This window comes from Hyla sarda, chromosome 3 (genome assembly GCF_029499605.1).
Source record: "Hyla sarda isolate aHylSar1 chromosome 3, aHylSar1.hap1, whole genome shotgun sequence".
Lineage (NCBI taxonomy): Eukaryota > Metazoa > Chordata > Amphibia > Anura > Hylidae > Hyla > Hyla sarda.
Genome location: NC_079191.1, coordinates 85720100 through 85737861, shown reverse-complemented (window position 1 = coordinate 85737861; position 17762 = coordinate 85720100). Strand labels below are relative to the sequence as shown.

Genomic DNA, 17762 nt, shown 5'->3' with positions numbered 1-17762 from the left:
TTTTCTCCTGAGTATGGAAATACTCCATATGTGGACGCAAATTGCTCTGCGGGCGCACTACAAGGCTCAGAAGAGAGAAGAAAGAATTTTGCTAAAATGGTTTTTGCGGGGCATGTCGCATTTAGGAAGCCCCCATTGTGCCAGAACAGCAATAATAAAACACATGGCACACTATTTTGGAAACTACACCCCACAAGGAATGCAACAAGGGGTACAGTGAGCCTTAACACCCCACAGGCGTTTGACGAAATTTTGTAAAAGTGGGACGTGAAAATTAGAAGTTTTCTTTTTTTCGCTGAAATGCTGGAGTTACCCCAAATTTTTCATTTTCACAAGAGCTAGTAGGAAAAAAAGCCCCCCAAAACTTGAAGCGCAATTTCTCCTGAGTAAAGCAATACCCCATATAGGGACATAAAGTGCTTTGCGGCATACAACAGGGCTCAAAAGAGAAGGAGTGCCATGGAGCTTTTGGATAGAGAATTTGGCTGGAATTGAAGTAGGGGGCCATGTGCATGTGGATAACTATCTATCTATCTATATTATCTATCTATCCATCTATCTATCTTTCTCCTAATATTCTTCAGTGACGACATTCGCGAATATGAGGAGATTCGCAAATATTTGCATATTCTCATATTCTTTCCAGTCTAATACAGTATATAGTATAGGAGCATTCTTTAGACCACAAGTTGGAAGCAGGGAGGGATGAGATCACTGTGATGTGTTCTGTGGGGGAAAAATTTACGAACATTCGTAATTGCGAATATATAGTGCTATGTTCGCCCTATTCACAAATATGCGAATATGCGAAATTCGCAATAAATATTCGAATTGTGAATATTAATGCTCAATACTAATATGAACGTAAAGTACTCTGCGGGTGCACAACAGGGCTCAATAGGGAAGGAGCACCATTGGGATTTTGGAGAGAGAATTTGGCTGGCACCCCATGGTGCCAGAACAGTGGACCCCACCCACATGTGACCCCATTTTGAAAACTACATCCCTAGAGGAATCTAAAGGAATGTAACAAGGGGTGCATTGAGGAATTACACTGCACTAGCTTTTGACAGATTTGTGGAACAGTGGGCTGTGTATATGAAAAACTACAATTTTTCATTTTCACAGACCACTGTTTCAAACATCTGTCAGACACCTGTGGGGTGAATATTCTCACTGCACCCCTTGTTACATTCTGTGAGGGGTGTCGTTTCCAAAATGGAGGCACATGTGGGTGGTTTTTCTTTTGAGTTTATGTCAGAAAAGCTGCAACTATCAGCCACCCCTGTGCAAATCGCCAATTTAGGCCTCAAATGTACATGGTGCGCTCTCACTTCTGAGCCTTGTTATGCACCCTCAGAGCACTTTATGCCCACATATGGGGTATTTCTGTACTCGGGAGTATAGGCGTTACAAATTTTGGGGGTCCTTTTCTCCTTTTACCTTTTGTGAAAATTAAAAGTATAGGGCTACACCAGCATGTTAGTGTAAAAAAAGTTTCATTTTATTTACACTAACAAGCTGGTGTAGCCCCCAACTTTTCTTTTTCACAAGATGTAAAAGTAGAAAAAGCCCGCCAAAAATTGTAAAGCAATTTCTTTTGAGTACAGAAATACCCCATATGTGACCCTAAACTGTTGACAAGGGCTCAGGAGGGAGAGAGCTCCCTGCACATTTGAGACCTAAATTAGTGATTTGCACAGGGCCTTGATCACTACCTCCTGGAACTGAAGGAATGTTCCCATGTTGCCAGCGCAACTCCTCCCATATACTCCTCCCATATACTGATTATAGTCCAGGACAATCAGGTTTGAGAACCGGTGTTGCGGTACCCCGTTGTCACGATGCCGGCTGGCAGGAGGTGGATCCTCTGTGCCAGAGAGGGATTGGCGAGGACCGCGCTAGTGGACCGGTTCTAAGCCACTACAGGTTTTCACCAGAGCCCGCCGCAAAGCGGGATGGTCTTGCTGCGGCGGTAGTGACCAGGTCGTATCCACTAGCAACGGCTCACCTCTCTGACTGCTGAAGATACTGAAGATAGGCGAGGTACAAGGGAGCAGGCAGAAGCAAGGTCGGACGCAGCAGAAGGTCGAGGCAGGCAGCAAGGATCGTAGTCAGGGGCAACGGCAGGAGGTCAGGAACACGGGCTAGGAACAGACAAGGGAACGCTTTCACTAGGCACTAAGGCAACAAGATCCGGCGAGGGAGTGCAGGGGAAGTGAGGTAATATAGGGAAGTACACAGGTGATCACACTAATTGGTAATTGGGAAGATTGGGCCAGGCACCAACATTGGTGCACTGGCCCTTTAAATTGCAGAGACCCGACGCGCGCGCGCCCTAGGGAGCGGGGCCGCGCGCGCCGGGACAGGACCGACGGAGAGTGAGTCAGGTACGGGGACCGGGGTGCGCATCGCGAGCGGGCGCCACCCGCATCGCGAATCGCATCCCGGCTGGAGGCGGTACCGCAGCGCACCCGGTCAGTGGATCTGACCGGGGCGCTGCAGCAACGAGGATGAGGCGAGCGCTCCGGGGAGGAACGGGGACCCGGAGCGCTCGGCGTAACAGTACCCCCCCCCTTGGGTCTCCCCCTCTTCTTGGGGCCAAAGAACCTGAGGAAAAAAAAGTCAATTTTTCCGTGATGAGGTCCGATGCACATTAGGAGGGGTTCTGTGCGGAAACGCATGAGACAGTCCAATCTTTTATTGTTAATACAATAGATGTAGAGGGGTCTGGCGAGACTGGTCACAGGGACGTTGAACCTGTTGATAAGAGAGGCCAAAAAAAAATTTCCTGCAGATCCGGAATCCAAGAAGGCCATAGTAGAGAAGGTAGAGGCAGATATCCGCACAGGCACAGTAAGGCGTGGAGAAGCAGAGTTGACATCAAGAACTGTGTCACCTTTGTGCGGAGTCAGCGTACGTCTTTCCAGGCGGGGAGGACGGATAGGACAATCCTTCAGGAAGTGTTCGGTACCGGCATAGTACAGGCAAAGATTCTCCATGCGGCGTCGTGTCCTCTCTTGAGGTGTCAAGCGAGACCGGTCAACTTGCATAGCCTCCGCGGCGGGAAGCACAGGAACGGATTGCAGAGGACCAGAGGAGAGAGGAGCCGGGGAGAAAAAACGCTTCGTGCGAACAAAGTCCATATCCAGGCGGAGCTCCAGACGCCATCCGGAAGAACGCATGTCAATGCGAGTGGCAAGATGAATGAGTTCATGTAGGTCAGCAGGAGTCTCTCGTGCGGCCAGAACATCTTTAATGTTGCTGGATAGGCCTTTTTTAAAGGTCGCGCAGAGAACCTCACTATTCCAGGACAACTCGTAAGCAAGAGCACGGAACTGAATGGCGTACTCGCCAATGGAAGAAACACCCTGTTCCAGGTTCAGCAGGGCAATCTCGGCAGAAGAAGCTCGGGCAGGCTCCTCGAAGACACCACGGACCTCAGCGAAGAAGGACTGGACTGTGGCTGTGGCAGAATCATTGCGGTCCCCATCAAACTTGTCCGGCAGGGACAAGCAGGGGTTAAGAACGGCCGGTTGCTGCGGAGGAGTTGCAGGAGCCGGCGGAGGAGATGGTTGTTGCAGCTGTAGCTGTGACTGAAGTTGCTGTATCTGCGGCAGCAGCTGCTGTGACTGAAGTTGCTGTATCTGCGGCAGCAGCTGCTGTAACTGTGACTGAAGACGCTGTGTCTCGGAGATCAAGTATGCCAGCTGTTGATCTCGTTGGGCGATCTTTACGCCAAATTTGTCCGGCAGGGACAAGCAGGGGTTAGGAACGGCCGGTTGCTGCGGAGGAGTTGCAGGAGCCGGCGGAGGAGATGGTAGTTGCAGCTGTAGCTGTTGCTGTATCTGCAGCTGCTGTATCTGTGACTGAATACGCAGTGCCTCGGAGGTCAAGTATGCCAGCTGTTGATCTCGTTGGGCGATCTTTAGGGCTAGCTGGGCGACCAGTGTAGGATCTTCAGCGGGATCCATGGCCGGATCTACTGTCACGATGCCGGCTGGCAGGAGGTGGATCCTCTGTGCCAGAGAGGGATTGGCGAGGACCGCGCTAGTGGACCGGTTCTAAGCCACTACAGGTTTTCACCAGAGCCCGCCGCAAAGCGGGATGGTCTTGCTGCGGCGGTAGTGACCAGGTCGTATCCACTAGCAACGGCTCACCTCTCTGACTGCTGAAGATACTGAAGATAGGCGAGGTACAAGGGAGCAGGCAGAAGCAAGGTCGGACGCAGCAGAAGGTCGAGGCAGGCAGCAAGGATCGTAGTCAGGGGCAACGGCAGGAGGTCAGGAACACGGGCTAGGAACAGACAAGGGAACGCTTTCACTAGGCACTAAGGCAACAAGATCCGGCGAGGGAGTGCAGGGGAAGTGAGGTAATATAGGGAAGTACACAGGTGATCACACTAATTGGTAATTGGGAAGATTGGGCCAGGCACCAACATTGGTGCACTGGCCCTTTAAATTGCAGAGACCCGGCGCGCGCGCGCCCTAGGGAGCGGGGCCGCGCGCGCCGGGACAGGACCGACGGAGAGTGAGTCAGGTACGGGGACCGGGGTGCGCATCGCGAGCGGGCGCCACCCGCATCGCGAATCGCATCCCGGCTGGAGGCGGTACCGCAGCGCACCCGGTCAGTGGATCTGACCGGGGCGCTGCAGCAACGAGGATGAGGCGAGCGCTCCGGGGAGGAACGGGGACCCGGAGCGCTCGGCGTAACACCCGTACTGTGACAGGGGTGGTGCTGTTACCGTGAACAGTGATCAGCATGAGGACATCCTTCTTGTCCTTATACCTGACTAGCAACATATTGTCACTAGTAAGGGTCCTACTCTCAACCATAGGGATTGGCATTTTTATAGGATGTTTTGGAAGGCCACTTTCATTTTTCTGCACAGTGCCACAAGCTGCAGTGGCTCTGGAGGAAAGGGACTTGAAGAAAGGGATGCTTGTATAAAAGTTATCCACGTACAAGTGGTAACCTTCAACCAGCAGTGGTTAAATCAGTTCCCACATAATTTTCCCACTAACTTCAGGATGGAGGGGCATTTTGGGGGTTCAATGTTGGAATCCTTCCCTTCATACACCCTAAATATGTAAGTGTACCCTGAGGTACTCTCACAGAGTTTGTATACTTTTACGCCATACCTTGCCCTTTTACTGGGAATGTACTAGCGGAAATGGAGCCTTTCTTTCAAAGTAATAGGGGACTCGTCAATGGCAATATATATTTGGGGGATATAGGCCTCTGCAAATTTTGTGGTAAAATGATCTGTGAATGGCCGTATTTTGAACAGGTGGTCATAGGTGGGATCATCTCTAGGCGGACATATTGCATTATCTGCATAATGCAAACATTTCCGAATAGCTTCAAAGCGATCCCTTTTCATGGCCATATGGTAAAGTGGGGTGTTGTAAAGAACATCCCTACTCCAGTATTGCTGAATGCTTGGTTTTTTGACTAGGCCCTTATGCAGAACAAGGCCCCAAAATGTCCTCATCTCAGCTGCATTGATAGGGGTCAATCTGTGGTTCTGGGTCAAAAATTGTTGGGCTTAGAGATTAGTGTGCGCCATCATCAAATTGACAGTCCTCACTGAAAAAAAGTCCTCACTGAAAAAAAAAATGTAAAAAAGTCTATTTCAGTGAGGCCTGTGGTGTCTATTTGGATTCCTGGGTGTCCCACAAACCCAGGAATCCGTGGCTCATAATTGTCCGGAACTGGGGTCCAGACAGGGTCATCTATAAGGAGGCAGGGTCACTAGTATGGGGGACAGGGAAATTGGTTACTGGGAAGAGGAACGACAGTTTGGGGGCCTCTACTGGCATTGCCCTGCGGCGATGCCTTCTAGGGGGCTCATCATCACTGGAAGAGGAAGAAAGAAGGAAAGGGGGGTCTTCCTCTTCTCCTTCACTGGTGGATTCGAAGTCGGAGGCAATAAAGGCGAATGTCTCCTCCACCGAATATACCCTTTGAGACATTGTAATATTTTTTTTTTGTTGGGGCGGGCGGAGGGGGGTGCATGAGATGTGGGAGGGGGGATATGTAGGTGTCTAAGGGTGTGTGTGTTTTGCTTGCACTTTATTTCAAAATCTATAGTGTGGTGTGTTTTTTACAGTAACAGTAAAAAAAAAACTCTGATTGCTGATCAGTGAAGTGCTGTCCCGGCAAGATGCACAGAATAGTAAAAAAAAAATTCCAAAAACTACAAAAAAAAAAAAATTTACTGATCAGCAATCACAGTCCGGCCATGCAGCACCAAACAACTGTTGGTGGCACAGACCACAGTCGCAAAAAAAAAATAAAATAAAATAAAAACCCTGGAAAAAAACTACACCCCCAAAAAAACTGGGGGGAAGTCAGTCAGGTGACCCCCAGACAGTACAGGGGTGAAGCTGCCAAATTTTTTTCCCCTAACTAACCTCTCCCTGCCTCCTGTAACCTGTCCCTCACCACTCATCAACGAATTCTTTGGCAGACTGCAAGTCCCAGCAAGCCCACACCTCCGCTCTGCTCATTGACCCGAACTGAAGTGAGTGGGCAGATTGGAGGAATGGTAATTCATATTCCCCGCGGCTGCAGTGATTGGATGGTCGATTGGGACTGTCCAATCACATCGATCGGGAGGTGGCACCCATGCCACCTCCCTCCTAGGACTCAAAGGTGATTGGAGCGGTCTCGTAAAGCCCCAATCATCTCTATGTTCTGGTTTACGGGGTAACAGGAGACCCGATTGGCCCGGAGGTTGGGTGATTCACCGGTCAGAATTGACCAGCGAATCACGACGATCGCTGACATGGGGGGGTCTTAGGACCCCCTGGACGATATACCGGGATGGCTGCTGTTAGATAACAGGAGCCATCCCGGCCCGATCACTGCATCCGGAGATGCAGTGACCGCGAAACGCAATGCCGTGAATGTTCAGCGCTGTGCTCTAAGCGTCACTTAGCAGCACCGTACATTTTGGGCGCTCGTCCTTAAGAGGTTAAAGGCCCCATTCACATGATGTGGAGACCACATTCACATATGGTCTCTGCCACCATATGGAAACGAATACTGCAGCATGCAAGTGGCATAGCCATAGGTTTCAGCAAACCAAAATAGTGTACTTCTTTAAAACTGCTAGCCTTTTGTATCACTCAAATAAAATGTATCCTGGAGTAAAGCAGACCCAACATAGTCATATGCAGAGTGTGTTTGATCTATTGAAAATTGTGGCTACACTTCATTTGTTTCATGGTACACCTCTGTACTTTTTGGATGGTATTTGGATAACCCGTGGCAGACAGCCACAACCTGATGTGAATGGTTCTCATGGTAGCCCAGTGGCCTGCTGGTGGGTCTGACTTCTAAGACCCCTGACAAATGTAATGTCCCAGTACAGGATATAACTATGTACAGTACTTAGGCCCTGTCAGGTTGAGTCCCCCCCCCCCCCCCCCCCCCCCAGTATTGAAGCTAGTGTTACTGTTACTAGTCAGTACAAGGTTATGTACTATGTGTATATAAAGTATAAAGGACCTTTGGAGGACCAATATAAATGTCTAAAGGACCATTGGAGTTATCACATGTTATGTTATCACATGTTACCCAGATAGCACCAGTTAAACACATGACCTGCAGCTTGACCTATGGGCTTCTTACTCAGCCCCCCTTTATAAGAGGAGAAGCCATTACAATCACTCTCTTACACCAGACCTTTGCTGAGGCACAGCCAAGCAAAGACCTTAGATCCAGCATCCAGTACACCTGGAAGTCTCAAGCCTACATATGTCAGTTAGTCCAGCCATCTATGTCTACTGTCTCTACCTACAACCAAGTCAAGTTACCAGTCAAGTAAATTATAGTCAGAGTGGCTGCATGGAAGTCTGATCCAAAAGTATTGCAACCCCATGCAAGCTGCAGGGCCCTTTCCGTGTTACTGGCTGACTCTCTAGAATTCTGGCCTGGCTGTAAAGACTGTAACAACTATCTGTCCACAGTAAAGCCTCCGTAAACCATAACCTGATCGTGGACTCTTCTTGCCCTGCCTAACCTTAGGATAACGGGGATGTCGCTTGAGTGGTTAACGATTCCCAAAAACCACTGTGGCGTCATGAACATTAGGGGTTAATAACATCTTGCCCCTGGGGTTAATACTATCTGCCCCATCAACCTACACCCTTCACGACCCAGGGTCACCACACAAACATCTGATATCACTGGTAGGTAATACATTGTGATACATTGCCAGGATGGCTACGCTAGAACGAGAAATGCTGATTGTTAGCAGCTTGCTGCTCTGGTTAATAGAAGGGCCTCATAAGCATTGAACCCTTCTATGACACCCATAAGTGCTAAAAGTGAATATGGAAAAGGGTTGTCTTAGTGAGATGACCCCTACATAACTGAGAACAGCATGGGCAGTGTCTTTCATTGTTCTAATGGCGGCTCCGCACATCACAGGGCCCTTTGTGAGTCTCAGTGTCAGTCAGCTGGCTCACCTCTCAGCAGCAGGAGATTTAAACAGGCATTTCCCTAGCTGAGTAGCCTGTGATTGTGGTATTTTCCCTTTACTTGTCCCTGTAGCTTGTCCTATTCCCTGTGACCAGACCTCTACTGGTGGCTCGGCCATGTCTCTGCCTACTGATTTTGTACTGTGCTTCCCTCTTGTTTTTTTACTTTCTGGCTTGTCCCTGTTTAACCCCTTGTCTGCTGATTTTGAACCTACCAGCCCGTGTGTTGCTAACCTGGCCTGATTGACTTCCCTTGTTTACATTGTCCAGTTTAGGGACCCTCCCCCAGTTGGGGCCATTTAGGGTGGATCATGCAAGTAGGTAAAGACAGTGGTTTAAGGCTAGCTTAAATTTGTATCGAAATGTATAGTGTAGCATAGCCACATTGAGTCTGCTCACTTAAGAAGACCAAATGTCTATCAGTGACTATGAGTGGGCTATTTTCTGATTGTATACTTTAGTTTTGTAAAAATCAAAAGGGTGATCTAATGAGTATTTGAGTTACACAAAAAAAGTATATGTTCTGGTAGCAGATCATAAAAAAAAAAAGAGGAAAATAACTGTAAAAAAAAAAAAAAGGAAAAAAGAGGATGGAGGTGAGAAGGAAGATTTAAATAAGAGGAAGAAAGAGAAGGAATAATTGAGAGGAAAGAAAGCGAGTGACATGGTAGGGCCCGGAGGTGCCCGCAAGGTGAGGTTGGAGGGGGGGGAGGAGATAAAATTACTATCTTATTCTTATTTTGTTTTAGTTATAAGGTGGTTTATGTGGGGATGGGAGGCGGGTGGAGGAGGGGAGGAGGAGATGTATTATTGGAATTAGCTGAAAGAATATACGGATGGTGAGGGTCGGACGGGACACTGGAACCAGATGAATTGAGGAATGTATAAGGGGGGAGGGCAAAAAACCTTTTGCAATGTATATTGTAGGTAAAGAAAATGGAAATGTAATTGTACAAGGAATGTATAATTATTGCTGAAAAAGGAAAAATAAATATAAAAAAAATAAAATAAATAGAATTTAGATAAATAGATAGATAGATAGATAGATAGATAGATAGATAATATAAACAAAGCATAAATTGGCCAGCACTATTGATCCAAACTATTGTAAAAACCTGGCTTGCAGGTGCAGGCTGCTGGGCTAAATATACAGCAACAGGAGAATACAGCAGCACACTGCTAGCACAAAGATATAGATGAAACATGATTATATAGATAAAACATGAGCATATAGATAGAACATGAAAAGCTATACAGCTGTGATGCAATAAATGAAGATATGAAACTATGAAAATATGAGGTACTTAGCTTGCAAATTTGGCGCCAAATAGCGTGGACCGTCCCACCACGGTAAGGTGACCTCATTCTGGGACGGACCCTACACTGTATATATGCCTCTGTGTGAACAGTACAGCAGGCATGCAAGGTCTGAAACATCCAAGATAGATAGATAGATAGATAGATAGATAGATAGATAGATAGATAGATAGATAGATAGATAGAGGGATTGAACTGCTTACATCATTTTATGATAATAAAAGTAGACCAATTTGTTTATTATACTGAAAAACAGCTGAAATTGTTCTATTCTGATATCTATGCATTCTCTTATGATGTTAACCATGAGAAACAAATAAATTAACTCTTTATTTATGTTTTGTTTTTAGATCTGTTTTGTAAACCTAAAAGAGGATTTAAGCCATGCAGCTTTACGAAAGGTAAGTCACTTTTTCCATATAATCCACAATACATCAACAAGTTTACGACATGGTCCTTATCTGACCTTTAGTCTTTACAGTATTATGTATGGCCAGAGAGAAAGCCTTCTGATAGGATGTGTGGATGATCGCTGTAATTACGTAGTGATACAATGACTACTCATGCTCATGACTTATTGACAGCTGATATGTATTCACAATAACAGGTCCAAAATCTATGCACTGTGTTAAGCCCTCTGCAGCCGTGCATGACATAGGGATTTAAAGGACACCAAAGAGATAATCCCTGTGTCATGCACCATGCCCTTAATGCCCTGCACCTAGTACAATAAGGAGATATACATTTGCCTAGAGTGATCCGATAAGTTGTTGCTAATAAGTGTTAATGCTCTATATGAACTGAACGTTAAGTACTACATGCAGCTTCATGTAGAATTGTGGATTATTCAAACTAACTAACTATTACAAACTAGATGTACAGACCAAAAGCAAGCATGAGAAAATGCAAAAAATCCAGCTTCCAGAAAAATCCCCAAATTTTTACTTAACGTTTAATTAGTGCATATTAAAAATGGATATTCCGATAAAACGGAAAGTGACATGTCACTCAATAACAAAAAGGTGTGAAACTCCGCCGCGTTTACGTCAAATGAAATTAGACCGTACATGCAGCAATTCACAGGCAACAATTACGGTGTGGATTGTGGCCGTACATAATACCTTCATCTGGTTGTCACGCAGAACAAACTTCACACACCGGAATATATGTTCGGTACAAATCACTCTACATCCTTGAAAAGACACACATCATTTCATGTCCAACATGCTTACAGAAAATATATTAACTTGCAGCATAAATTCACAATTATACTCTTGAATGGGATATGTTGGATCCAAAAGCAAGGAGTGTAAAATATGTAAATGTTATTCCATATGTGTGTTCAGGGTGAATAAATGAATGCATTTAAACAGACCGTACTCCCTTTACAACTAATTGTTAGCATATCCACTGCATTAATATGGAGTATACCTGACCAATTTATCAAAGTAGCAGTAGCCGCAGCTCAAGTGTTCCAGGAGCTTGTGGACCAGCTTCAGAAGCTCTCGCTGGAAGGAGAGGAAGCTTGTCTCTGAAGGTCCCATTGCTGGAGGACGACGAGCAGCGACCAGCGACTCCTGGGGGCAGAACGCCTGCATCATCCCGTGGAGTGTCACCGGTGAGGCTGTCCCCGCACCACTGGAGCTAGGAATCCTGGGCGGAGATCTACACTGAGGAATCCGGAGTGAGTACCCCGGATGAGACTGCTTTTTCCACTCCCTCGCCTGACTCCTGTCCCGAGTCTGCACCTCAGGTCCAGAAGTCCACAGTATGCCCCAAGTCACCCCACACCCAGAGTGGGTGTTTGGTGATGAGCCGCAGATAATCAAGTATATGCGTCAGTACCTCCTGCCATTACCTGAAAAGGAGCATCCCCCAGTTCCCACAGCTAGGGCGGCGAGAGCCAAACAAGAGGCCCAGATGGCTGCTATTGAGGAAGAAATAAGGGAACAGAGGAGAAGGGAGTACTGTCCTATACAACTACCATATGAAGTGCAGCAGGCCCAGAAGTCAGGCACCAAGCACCTGGAGCTCTTGTATATCCGCATGTTGGACCACCCCAGAGCAGGAGAGCCATCCCTTGAAAGGCGAAGAGACACAGTCCAGAAATTTGATGGTTTGGCACCTTGATGGACTATTACCACGGGGGTAATGTCCTAGTTAACAGGCGAGCAGTCAAGAGGGACTACCTCCCCACACATTTACACTCCTTAGAGAGCGGGGAGATAGTGAAATATACCCCAGTCCGCAGTGCAAAAGGGGAATGGGCGGCAGCTGTGACCCGACCCAAGAACCCCACACAGCTCCCCTTTGTGTGCTTCCCATCAGAGGATTGGGATTCGGATCGCTTCGACCTGTTACCACCGAGAGTCATAGGTCAAGTGGAGGAAGAGGAGTTCCTGCCTAAGAGGCCTGTCATGGCACCCAAGTATACATCCGGGGAAAAGAAGAAGGCATCCACAGATGTGCCCAGGCCTACTCCTAGCGTTGAAGAGGTTTGGCCTACCCAACGGGCACCACCTAAACTGCCCCGGCCTACTCCTGCTGAGGAGGAGGTTTGGTCGGCCCACCAGGCACCAACTGTTTGTCCCCCAGTGGCGCAAGCCACAGATGGTGGTCACTGTCAATCCCACCATCTCCAATTCCAATGTCTCCAGGGTGGCATGGAACACCACCGTTAATTCCTTGGAAGGAGCCTAAGCGAGGGGCTCACGTTTTATGTCTCAGCCCAGAAAGCATACTGACTGTAGAGGCTGGGATGGTAAATTTCCTGGTTAAAGTATCTCAAATAAAGTCTGTTTTCTTTATTACAATGTCATGAGACTAAAAATGTTTTTTGTGGAGTATCACTGCTGTTTTTCAGGTTTTCTTCGTAACGTTTAAGTGATGCACCTGGCAGACTTGCCAAGAACTACACCTGCAACCAAAATTCGTAAACTTAAGTGCCCGGCTTAGGCTGTGATCCTTTACTACAAACTCTTAAGTACCTAGAACTGTAGAGCGGTACTATGACCCTTATAGTCAAGTAATATATGGTTTTGTTGTTTATTGCACAAATGTATGCACTACCTACTATTGATGAGAAGTGATTTGCTGGGGGTAACATTGTAATAAAGTGTACATAAAAGTGGTTATGCAAATGCTTATAGGGTCTAATGTTTTCTTTCAGCTATTGCAGTTGTACAGGAGGTGTCCTGAACTACCTCATTGCCATAAAATGCACTAAGCTAGTGTATATAGCGTTAATGTATATAATAGAGGGTATAAAATTGTATAGTCTAGAGTTAATATATATCCTACCTATTTTCATGTACAGATAGAGAGGTAGAACAAATCCCATGTATATTATAGTCAGTAATGAAAGGTGTACTATTATGTCAGGATTGTTTAGCCTTAAGAGACATGTATCTACTGCATAATTTCGTGTACAGTCAGAGAGTGGATATAAGTATAAATGTATAATAGTGAGTAATGTATATATTGCACATTGTGTACAGAGCGTAAATGAATGTACAATGTTAAGCTGGGACTGTTATCTCATAGTCAGTATATATATATATATATATATATATATATATATATATATATATACTTCAGTCCATAAAATGTATATTATTCAAACTAACTAACTATTACTAACTAGATGTACAGACCAAAAGCAAACATGAGAAAATGCAAAAAAAATCCAGCTTCCAGAAAAATCCAAAAATGTTTACTTAACGTTTAAGTAGCGCATATTAAAAATGGATATTCCGATAAACGGAAAGAGACATGTCCCTCAATAAAAAACAGGTGTGAAACTCAGATGCTTTTTGAGCATAAGCTCATCCAACCGAGGGGTTAACATACCAAAATACAAATGAAACAAAACCCCATTACAGGTCCGCCTACCCGCACCTCAGAGCCGGAACTGATGTTACACCTTTAAGACGTCAGGTACGGTACACATGTCAAATGAAATTAGACCCTGCAAGCAGCCCTTAAAATTGGCACCCTTACAAACTCCAGCTACTGCAGCATCTCAATGAGGATTACCCAGATCGGCACACTGAATTTGTAGAATGGGCAAAACAAAAATTGAAACAGGACCCTCAGTTTACGCAGAAGATTTTGTTCAGTGATGAGGCAAACTTTTATGTGAATGGTGAAGTTAACAAACAAAACCACCACTATTTGTCTGACACTAACCCACATTGGATAGATCCCTCCAAGACTGTTGGAACACAAAAATTGATGGTATGGTGTGGTATATGGGGTACAAAGATAGTGGGGCCATTCTTCATCAATGGAAACCTCAAGGCCACTGGATATGCAAAATTGCTACATGATGATGTGTTTCCCTCTTTATGCACTGAAGCTGGCACGTTCCCTGAGTTTTTCCAGCAAGATGGTGCACCACCCCATTATGGGTGTCAGGTCCGAGCATTCCTAGATGAACAGTTTCCTGGAAAGTGGATTGGTTGTCATGGGCCAGTTGAATGGCCCCAAGGTCTCCCGATCTGACCCCCTTAGACTTTTATCTTTGGGGTCATCTGAAGGCAATTGTCTATGCTGTGAAGATAAGACACGTGCAGCACCTGAAACTGCGGATACTGGAAGCCTGTGCTAGCATTTCTCCTGTGGTGTTGCTCTCAGTGTGTGAAGAGTGGGAGAAGAGGGTTGCATTGACAATCCAACACAATGGGCAGCACATTGAACACATTTTATAAGTGGTCAGAAACTTGTAAATAACTCATGAAAGACTAAAACCAAGCACATCATTGTTTTTCATTGAAATTCCCAATAAGTTTGATGTGTCACATGACCCTCTTCGTATTGAAAAAACAAAAATTGGATTCAAAATGGCCAACTTTAAAATGGCCACCATGGTCACCACCCATCTTGAAAAGTTTCCCCCCTCACATATGCTAAGGTGCCACAAACAGGAAGTTAATATCACCAACCATTCCCATTTTATTAAGGTGTATCCATATAAATGGCCCACCCTGTACAAAGAAAAAGGTACAAAAGACTCTTCAATAACACAACCGTTACAACCATAGTTAATATTCATCCTGTTCTCATCCCCTAATTAATCCTGTTTCACCAATGTAGTATGTAAAAACTCCACATGAGCTCTCAATTCTATTTCTATTTCCATAGCCCTGTGGAGGACATTCGTACAAATGCCCCAGGAACAATTTTTGTTACTATTCCTGTTATTGCGCGGCCCCAGCGGTCACTTTATATCATCCGTCCTCCAGGTCGTTACACTGAGGACAGCTTATTTTTAGAGAGGGAGTTTGTGGTGGCCCAGTACAGAATCTGTCACTCTGTACACCTGCCCATTGTGTGTGGCCAGTGGTCCTGGGTTCACATACCTCCTAAGGACTATGGAGTACTATCAAATCTCATGTCATTTGTTGGATAATCTGTTTGAGGCGTTTGTCACTTCAATTTATGTTCTTAGTAACCCTGTTGTTTAGGGGAGGTATGCAAGGTGAACCAGGTGACTTGTTGGGGACCAATGGGGTTTTTCTAAACAGCCCCTTTTATATAATGAGGTCAGGGTTCAGCTCACTCTCTTGAGCTCCTGCTCTTAATGCATGCTGAGGTACAGTGAAGTGAGGACATGAGGAGTCTGTGTGATCCAGAAGGAGGCCTGAGGCCTAATCCAGCCAGCACGCTTCTACTTCAAGTTAACCCCTGCACCTATATTGAAAGTCAAAGCTGCAAGGTACTACCTACACCAGTGGGGATTCTAGTCCTTTCCAGTCTAAGCAAGTCAGTGAATTCAAGTCTGTTAACAAGCGTGTCTGCATCAGTCAAGTCAATAGCAACTATAAGTCCCAGTAAGCCGATAAGCTTCCTGAAGTTCACCCTGCATTTCCCCAGTGCTGAACTGAGCTGTAAAGACTGTAACACCTTACCCACCTCAGTAAAGCCTACCAGTTAACCTTAGCCTTGCGTCAGAGTGATTATTTGCCCCATGCCTGGCCCAGGAGAAGCTGGTCTACCTCAGGTGGTGTATAACCACGCCCTGGCATCACGAAGAGGTTAATACACACATTACCCCATCCGACACCACATATGTATTTAAAGTGAACAGATAGATGTTTGACAAACAATATTTCATTCCAGTGAGGATGTTACTCTCATTTACATATCTTACACTCCTTGCTTTTGGATCCAACATATCACAATCAACAGTATAAGTGTGAATTTATGCTGCAAGTGAATATACTTTCTGTACGCATGTTAGACATGACATGATGTGTGTCTTTTCAAGTATGTGGAGTGATTTGTACCGAACGTGTATTCCGGTGTGTTATGTTTGTTCTGCGTGGCAACCAGATGAAGGTATTATGTACGGCCACAATCCACACTGTGCAATAGTCAGTCGGTACTATGCACGCGGCCCTCCGTAATTGTTGCCAGTAAAGGGCTGGGTGCACGGTCTAATTTCATTTCACCCTACCCTACTTTACGTCTTGAAGGTGTAACGTCAGTTCCGACTCTGAGTTGCAGGTAGGCGGAACTGTAATGGGGTTTTGCTTCATTTGTATTTTGGTATTTAAACCCCTCAGTTGGATGGTATCACTTCCATGACTAAGAGCTTGTGTTCAAAATGCGTTGGAGTTTCACTTCTGTTTTTATTGAGTGACATGTCACTTTCCGTTTTATTGGAATATCCATTTTTACTATTGTGGTGTCCCGGCACCGTATTTCATACTGTGCCTTAGTTATTAGTCCCCAAAGTCAGAGTCCCTAGGACTATCGGGGTTTCGCTTCCCTAATTAACCCCTAGTCACCCCTTAGTAACTTTATATTCATAAATATTATCAATGTAAATATGTATATGGTGTTACTCACTTGTTTTAGCGTCGCAGGACCTGCGGGTCATGTGACATGGTTCAGAACCCTACCCCTTAATTCCCTGGTTGAACTTGATGGACATATGTCTTTTTTCAACCGTACTAACTATGTAACTATGTAACTATGAAACTATGTATGTTGAAGGACCTTAGGTGGTTCTTGAGTCACGTGTTATCCCATTATGCCATGTAGCGGTGAGTGACAGTTGTTTTGGACCAATCCAAAGGGCTTGCCCCTGCCCATATAAGGGAGCTGCGGCCATTAATCGCTCTCTTGGGTTGCTGTCACTGAATGAGGTAGGACCTCTGCAACTTTCAAGTACGTTTACTAGGCCAAAGCCTTGTGGCCTCGGTCTACATCACAGCGGTTATAGATATATAATTCCCTGCTACTCTCTGCAAGATCACTGGACCTAAACGCACCCCTAAATCCAGCGGATCTGTGCAACGGAATCTTCCTAAAGCTAGATTGAGCTTACCTGATCTCAACCAACTGTCAATCGCTGCTTAAATACAAATAGACTTTGTTCATGGACTGTTATTGCTATTGTCTGCTTCAGAAAGTCTTCAGTAAAAGTTCCTGCAAGTTTCAGTTGACAGTGGTTGTGGACAATCCATTTATTACACATTCACCTATTGTTCTTGGGAAGGGTGGCGATAGGCCCAGCACCATTACAGTATTTAACCCACACCCTGGCGTCACGAGTGACAAGGGTTAACAGCACCCTTTATTATTCAGGAAAAGCAACACCCCAACTACCCTATACCCCCACCAAGGTACCACACTATGCACTAATTAAACATTAAGTTGAAATTTTTTGATTTTTCTGGGAGCTGGATTTTTTGCAATTTTTCATTTCTGTATATATTGGGGAATAGCGGTTCCCTGCATCCATGCCTCCAGACTAGATGCAAAGTGCCTGGTGCCATATAAAGACACGGTGAGCTTATCTATGATTTTTTCACTGCTTGCTACAGACCAAAAGCACTCAACTAGCACAGCTGATTCCAGGTAAAACAGGTTAGGGTGCTTTCACACTACGATTTGGGCATATGACAGCCAGATCTGGCGAGAGAATTTAATGACCAGCTGCTGCCATAT

At 45.7% G+C, this 17762-nt stretch overlaps 1 protein-coding gene across 1 annotated transcript in view; it reads left to right on the top strand.

Moving 5' to 3' along the window:
* The window catches only part of SPHKAP (SPHK1 interactor, AKAP domain containing), a 335807-nt gene that overhangs the window by 273496 nt on the left and 44549 nt on the right, over positions 1 to 17762 (top strand). The window contains exon 4 of the mRNA XM_056564531.1: positions 10157 to 10207. Within this exon, the coding sequence (XP_056420506.1) occupies positions 10157 to 10207 (51 nt within the window). The remainder of the gene's footprint in view (positions 1 to 10156; positions 10208 to 17762) is intronic.